At 39.4% G+C, this 8,127-nt stretch overlaps 1 protein-coding gene across 2 annotated transcripts in view; it reads left to right on the forward strand.

Annotated features, from left to right (window-relative positions):
- hdac11 (histone deacetylase 11) overlaps positions 1 to 8,127 on the forward strand; it is a 28,637-nt gene that overhangs the window by 3,644 nt on the left and 16,866 nt on the right. For both annotated transcript variants that reach the window (XM_020618281.1, XM_020618282.1), the window contains one exon: positions 6,408 to 6,450. In XM_020618281.1, the coding sequence (XP_020473937.1) occupies positions 6,408 to 6,450 (43 nt within the window). The remainder of the gene's footprint in view (positions 1 to 6,407; positions 6,451 to 8,127) is intronic.

The raw sequence follows: 8,127 nt of genomic DNA on the forward strand, positions 1-8,127 counted from the left end.
CCCCCTAGTACATTTTTCAGGCACGGCAGCAAGAGGATGATAGAGGTTTTGTTGCAAAATATTTAGTAATTTATTTCTTGCGCAACACTAGACATTTGGTTGGTAATTTCAATGTAAAGATAACGTAAAACAAGGACAGTATTGATAAGATGTATTTATAGCACACAAGTAACTGTCAAAGCTACCAGTTACTTGACAAAGAAGTTAGAACAACCAATCTTTAAGAAAAACAAATAAAAGATTATTAATAAAGAGATAAATCAAATAATAAAATATATTAAATAATAAAACTATTAACTATCAAGTTGGAAAACTTGGAGAAGCCAGGGTGAAGAATCAAGTGAAGATAACGCCTCATTTCTATAAACCTTGGTGTATGTATTAAATCCATTAAAAACAGTATTCTCAGGTCACATTCGTTCATGTTTTTCATGTATTGGGTTTGTTCATTTCACACAGGAGACACAGAGAAAGGCACCTGACAGAGACTCTCAAATGCAAATAATTATTTCTAAATGAGTGTATATTGAACAGTATTATGTATATATAAAAAAAAGGTTGCCTGTTGTGTAGGCATGATGGGGGGGTTTCACTGGCATGGCGACCCACTGTTCTTGTACTATCATAGAGGATATACTGAAACATATAGTTATGGGCTAATTGCATCTATCTGGATCTGTGCTGTGCAGAGTGGGCTGGGTGTGCAGTACCACTGCAGCCTGCATCAGTCCAGCACATGGATCCCTGTGCTGGCAGTGAAGTGCTGAATGTACATTTGCTGGGCTATTGCCCATCATACACTGCTTTGTCTTCTTAGACAGGTGCAGTTCATTATGTTGTTTTTACCTATAGATGACATTTAATACTGAATACAGTACGGTGGAAGACTACATTGTTTTTTTACCCGTAAAAATATTTAGATCACAAAGATTTACATTTGATGATGTGGCATTAACAGCCAAATTTAGTCAACAATATAGTTCTATCTTTTTGATATTTTCTCTAATTTATGTAGTTAGGGGTATAAAAAGTTTAGCACAAGCCAATTGTTTAGTCTGTGCTTATAGAAGATTGCCTGAGGAGGATCAAGTGAAGTGAACACCTGTGATGAAGAGGCCCAGCACCTGCTCAGTGGAGCATGAGGAGACACTGGGAGCCTTATCTGTGCATATGCAACAAGGAGGAATAAGAAACAAATGGGAAGCTAATATGATACAAGTAGATTTTAATGTATGTGAACTGATCAGTATTAAGCAAATACTGCACATTTTATGGTTTTTAGCACATACACCTAATTATCAGACCTATATCATGCTGGAACATGATGGTGCCATGCAGATGAAATTAGAGGGCTATAGTAAAATATGCCTGGTACTTTTGTTTTCCCCAGATAAAGTGCCAGAGTGTGTGCATACATGCTAATGTGTGTTATTACTGATCCATCATAGAACCATATTGGCATTTACACACAATCTCCACAAGCTCATATTTCTTCTACTCAGGCATACCACATGCTGAGCTCCAGGAATATTTTGCAGAGAAACCCAATTTATTTCCAAGAGAGAAATCTTGACCTGTGTTTGAAAAATGCAGCTTCCACTGTCCATGTGACAACATTCCTCTTAGTGAAGGAAGATAATACATACATATGGAATCTTCTGAGAATTTCCTTTAATGTAGCTCACATGTCTTAGCTATTAATCTGATTATATTTTGTCTATTATTCCTCAACAAGAATGTATAGTAGAGGGTTTTGTAACTACATTGCCGTCCTTTATTTAAGTGTATTAGGTAAACATTCAGTGATTTCTTGAGGAGCCACTGAAGCCACCAGCCCTACACTTCCTCATGAGTAGCCATGCAGATGCAAAGCCAATTCATTGTAAACTTAGCAAAATTACATTTTTATGATAATGATATGATGAAAATTATGCTAATGATGTTAACCATGCTGCAGCCCAAATGTGTGCTGTGGAAAGGGTCTCAGATTTTCTGGTGGTCTTAAATTTTGATTTCAAAAAGAGTGCAGCAACCTTTAAACAAGGCATTGTTCTTCCCTTTGGACAGACCCATGCAAGCGATTTCCTCCTGCCTTCAGTCTTTATGCTACTTTAAACTAAGGTAACCACATTGTTACTCCAGCTCAGAATGTAACTCACAGACATGAGAGGAATAATCGATCTTCCCATCTCCTCATCAGATCTTCATCTATCCTACAACTATAAAGAAACATGATCTCTTTCAACCAGTAACAAGTAAATCATTGTATTGTTCTTGTCCAGATGGAATACAACAAGTATGTGAAAGCCTCAGCTAATGACATCAACAATAACTAACTGGAGTCAGCAGTTAGAAAACCTGGAGTCCAGTCCCTTAAGCCAGACTGGAGGTGTGAGTTAGATCCACTTATAAAAAGCACTCAATTATTTACAGTTTGTTATTCACAAGAGGCATTTGCTGTGTGAGTCATGACTCCAACATTACAAATGAAGATGATTTAGTTCTCTGACTGCTTTCCCTAGAAGGTTTATGCCCAGCTAAGATGACTCCAAAGGCCCAACACAGAATGCTCAGTGAGGCAAAAAAGAAGTCCAAAGTAATAAGTGAAACCTTAAAGAATCTCTGTTCATGAGTCTGTCATGGAGAATGCCAAACAAAAGTGAAATATAAAGTAGATAAACAGTAGCACAAAGTCTAAAGGCACTTTAAACAGCGAGTGAAAAGAAATATAATAAAAAGTATATAAAAATATAATGAGAACACAATAAGAGATAATGTATGCTGCGTCAGAGCTGTGTGTGCAATAGTCAGCAGTAATGAGAACACAATAAGAGGTAAAGTATGTTAGATCCAAGCTGTATGTGCAGTAGGCAGCAGTGGGTGTGCAATTATGCATGTGCAGCTGAGCATGTAAACAGTACAGTTGCAATTACATGAAGTAATTCCTGATTGTAAACCCCTGTCAGCTGTTCAGGAGTCTGATGGCAGTTGGAAAGAAAGAGTTTTTCAGTCTAGAGGTCCTTCATTTCACACTTCTGAACCTCCGGCCTGGGTGGAGTTATCCGGCAGGCTATCTGTGTAGCTGTTGATGCTGGATGTGGTCCTGTAGTCTGTGATGTGCTGCAGGCCTTGCCACATCCGAGTCAGCAGTAGAATAGAAGCCACTCAGCTTCTTTTTGTACTGCCTGCATGCAGCATGTGGCATACCTGACTGTTTATCCAGGGCTTCTGGTTGGGGAAATTCCTGACTTGTATGGTGGGCACTATGTTGTCAACACAAGTGCTGATGTACCCAGTCACATACTCAGCATAGTCCTGTACGCTGACAGAAAAGTCCTCCAAGGTAGCTGCAGCTTTAAACATATCCCAGTCTGTCTAAGCAAAACAGTCCTGCAGGGTGCGCTAGGGTCTCTGGGGTCCAGAGTTTCACCTGTTTGGTTACAGGTTTTGTTTGTTTTTTTGTTTGTCTTTGTCTATAAGCTGGATACAGGAACAATGAAACAAAAGTACACATAAACCGTTGGACCAACCTTCTGATAGAATACATCACATTAGAGAAGATGGAATCTACTCACAAGAATTTATCAGCTTTTTATGACACATGAAACCCATTTTAACACATTTCAACTTCAACCAGACACCTGGGGCTGAGGCCACGCACATTCCCACCAACCTCTAAAAATGTAACAAGCTATTTTTATTAGTAGTACTGTTATCATCATTATTGGTTATTTATTTATTTTCCCTCCTTTTCCCTTTCTTGCATTTCATAGACTGAATACGTTGGAAATATCCACACTTCACACACTACAATCTTGTAAAACACTCTATATCCTTTTGTAATGTCATGTATCTGTTGGAAATGTGGTCCGAGTGTCTGAAGTGGGGGTGGGGTGCAGCCATGTATGTTGCTGTAAACATGGTCCAGGGTGTTCTTATTCCGAGTGGAAATGTCCACATGTTGGTAATTTTTGGGAAGTACAGTCCGTAGATTGCACTAGTTAAAAGTCACCCGCAATGATAAAAACAGCATCAGGGTGAACTGTCTCTATAACGCTGATGACTTCATGGAGTTTGATAAGAGCAGCCATGTGATTAGCTCTTGGGCTAACATATGCTCCTGCCAAAAACACACTGCTAAATTCTCTTGGTAGATAATAGGGCTGGCATTTCAGCATTAAAAACTTCCAGTCTGGCGAACAGTGCTTACAAACAGGCTGTATAGCTCCACATCAGTTGTTGATAAACACACACACACCCCCCTTTGGTCTCACCAGAAGCTGCAGTACGGTCTCCTTGGTGCACAGAGTGAGTCTGTTAGAATCTGGGACTTTGTCAGAAAGCCAGGTCTCTGTGAAAATTAGAGCACAGCATTCTCTTATTTCCTGTTGTGTTGTAATCCTAGCTATTAGCTCATCCAGTTTGTTTTCCAGAGACTGCACGTTAGCTGGCAAGAGGCTGGGTAGCGGTGGTCGGCTTGTGCTAGCTTTTAGCCTAGCATGGAGCCCTCCCCTCTTGCCTTGTGTGCGTCTCTGTCTCTGGAGGGCTGTCCTGGTTTCAGCCTGCTCACTCGAGCCCGGTGCTTTGGGGCCTTCCTGGGGATGGTGATGGCTGCGGATGCGGACAGTAAGTTGTATCTCCAGTGGTATTGTTGGACGTGTTCTTTTATATTGAAAAGAAAAGACTAATATAAAGACATTTCACAGTGTGAAATTTATTATGCATTAACGTAACAAAATAAGCATGTGCACATGGATCTCCACTGTTTAGGATAAACAGGAAAGACTGACTCCAACTTAGCGGTATACAATATTTGTACGAAAAGATGTTACTATCTGATTGGTCCAAAACTGTTGGGGAGAAGTTGTGGTTTAAACTTAACTCTCCCAAGATTGGTCCTTCAATCCGTCCATCCTTCAATCATCCTCTCTGCTCCAATGGTCGTGGACAGCGCCCTAAAAAGGGAGGAATACCTATACCGTCTTAATTCCTACATAGACACTTATGTCTTCCTTTGTTTCCAAGGAACTGCTACATTTTAGGCATTGCTTTCCTGTTCCAATAAAACTGCTCTGCCTGTATGTGTATATTGCCCTGCCTTTGAAGTTGTCTTCCTCTTCCTGACTTTAGATCTAGTCTCTTGTTTATTACCCTTGGTGTCCCAGTGACCCCGAATTCCCTGGCCTCTTCAGCCAGGTGGTGATAATAAATTAACTGTGGACCCTCTTTGCTAAAGCTGTAAACCTAATGAGATTCAGTGTTTTAGTGAACCAGTCTCCCTTGATGTTAACCAGTGCTCCAGTTGGCTAACACACTATACTGACCAGTGATTCAGTGCCCACATAAGGTATATAACCACATATTCATAAACACAACTGTGAGATTAAAATATATAAACTTATGTATGCTATATAATGAAAACCCTAACTAATTATATTCATTTCTATCTAAAAATGAAAATCACCCTAACAGTATGAAGCCAGCAAATTCCAACTGGCTGTGTGAGTTGGCAATATCCAGCAATGCCTGCCTGTTGTATGTTAGCAGACAGAGCAAAAAACACAAAAAAGAAGAAAAAGCCGGCATTCGAGAGTGGAACATGCAAACACGTTTGCTATGGTGGGTGCCATGTTTATCAAATTCTCTTACAAAATAATATCTACTGAAGCTCATTAGAAGTTGGGTAATGCAGCAGGACAGTGACCCTAAACTGTTAAGTAAATCTATTACAGAATGACTTCTGAGAAAATCCATCTTTTGGAGTGACTCAGTCAGAGCTCAGACCTCAACCCATCAGAGATTGTGCAATTCACACTAGATATCCTAACATAATGTCTAAGCAGAAGCAGTTCTGTGAGGAAGAATGATCCAGAATTTGTTCTGAACATTGTGCAGGTGTGATTCACAGCTAATGGAAGCACTTGTCTGAGGTTATTCCTGCCAAAGGAGGTTTGTCCAGTTATTACATCCAAAGGTTCACTTCCTTTTTCCACCAGCACTGTGAATGTTTAATGTGTGTGTTTAATAAACAGACAAAAGATTAAAATTGTCAATGTCTTATCTTAAGTACATTATGATTGTCTCTATATATGATTTCAATGAATATCAGGTCACATTTTATAATCATTTACTCCAGAAAACCAGGTGGTTCCAAGTAATCCACATACTTTTCTTGCCACTGTACATAATATCTGTTTGTGTATGTCAGTGAAGAACTATGTATGTGCCCTACTGAAATGGACAAACAAAATTTAGATTTCATAAAAAAAATTATATGATTTTCTGTTGTTCAGTAAACATGAATCAATTTATGGTTACTACAAAAGCTGTTTGATGGTTATTGCTCAAATAGGGTCATATCTATGTTGATATTAAATGTTGAACTGGAATATTGTTTTTTTTTATAGGCAGGAAAACTAGCTGTTGATCGAGGATGGGCCATAAATGTAGGTAAGTGAGCACAGTATGTGTACACTCAAATGGTATATGCTCACATCCAGTAGGGCAAAGTGAATTACCTGTTACTTTCAGTGTCCAATCTTGTCTCTTACATGTTACATTTGTATACTGCAGTTCTCTCCAAATATATCTGCAAGAAAATGCAATGTGGCAGTTGTTGGCATACTGCCATATTATCAGTTGCATACATGCAAATCTTCATTTGCCTGTAATATGGCTCGTTTCTACCGCAAATGCATTTTGATAAGGCTGTATTTTAAAATAACAGGCTTCACAATTTCCATGACTATAGTGAAGGATTCAGAAGCATTTTGTCCCATTCCGAAGGGGTATTTATCTATTTCTTGGCCCATTTCAGATGGAAAAGAGTGGTCTACCATTATTGATGTAGTGTACATACACTATCCAACAGAGGATGTAGTGTTGTGGTCAAATTTGAGCTAGGCAGGAGTCAAGCCTAGAATCTTCTGATCCGTAGTCAGATGTGTTATCCATTGCGCCACTAGCCCCAACTGTAAAATGGCCGGGTCACAGCAACAGATGAGGGGCATTGCTGTTGCGTTTTAGTGTTTGACGTACTCCTGCCTCTGACTCATTTTACCAAGTTGTCAACTTGGCAGGACAAGCATATTTTCATGCATGAAGCCTTTTATTATCTGACTCAAAGGGTCAGAAACCCCCCCCCCTGTTTTTTCACCTGGCTCAGCAAGGTCTTCATTAACTGGTTGTGTTGTCTCAAGATGGTCTCTTTTGCCATCACGCCATTAATCTGCTTAAGTCTTTGTTGAAGTGTGCCACATTCTCCCCTGTCACTCTCTAGAGCTGCATTTATCTCCTCTACTTGTTGATGGAAAGGCTTTATTTCATTGTTCTGGTCTTTTTAACTTTGCAGCAAGCTCTTTGCCCTTTTTTTCCTCTTCAGCACAACATGTGTTGGCACTTTGAATTGACCCTTCAATTCCTCTACTTGTGAAGCAAGTCCATCCTCCAGAGTCGTGCAGTCCTGCAGCAGTTTAGCTAACTTGTAGGGGCCCATTGGCCTCCAATTGTTATGGCTTTGTTTTGTCTACCACATTTTTTATCATGAAGAAGTGATGATGAAGAAGTTCTGCACTGAAATGGTTCTGTATTTGATGTTTTGTTTACTTCTGATTTGCTTCTGGGGAGAATGGAACCTGTTCAAATTCAAAAGATGGAAAAATACAATCAGCTCTGCATTTTGGTGATGCTGCAACAAAAGTAGCAAAGCATTATACAAAAATAAAGCTCTTCTAAAAAAAACAGCTCTAGTACAGGATATACTGTATGTTTGGGTGCAGAGAGGGGAGTGGTTCTGGGATGCTGGAACACACTGTTGAGCCTTCCTGGTGTTGTGGGCCCAAGTCAAGTCAAGTCAAGTCAAGTGTTTATTGTCGCATGCACAGTGAGGAAACATGTTTCCCTGTACAATGAAATTCTTACTTTGATTTGATTTGATTTATTTATTCTTTCAAACATGTAAAGATAGTCGATATGTCAACACACATAATTTCACACATATCCACAAATGCTAATCCATTATCAATTTGCTTATACCTAGTACATGCTTGAACGGAGTAGGAAGAAGTTAGACTTATCTAGTCCTACCCCATAACATCATCTTACCATCATTGGTTTGCAAGCAGTATT

The sequence above is a fragment of the Monopterus albus genome, unplaced genomic scaffold (genome assembly GCF_001952655.1).
Source record: "Monopterus albus unplaced genomic scaffold, M_albus_1.0 scaffold203.1, whole genome shotgun sequence".
Classification (NCBI taxonomy): Eukaryota; Metazoa; Chordata; class Actinopteri; order Synbranchiformes; family Synbranchidae; genus Monopterus; species Monopterus albus.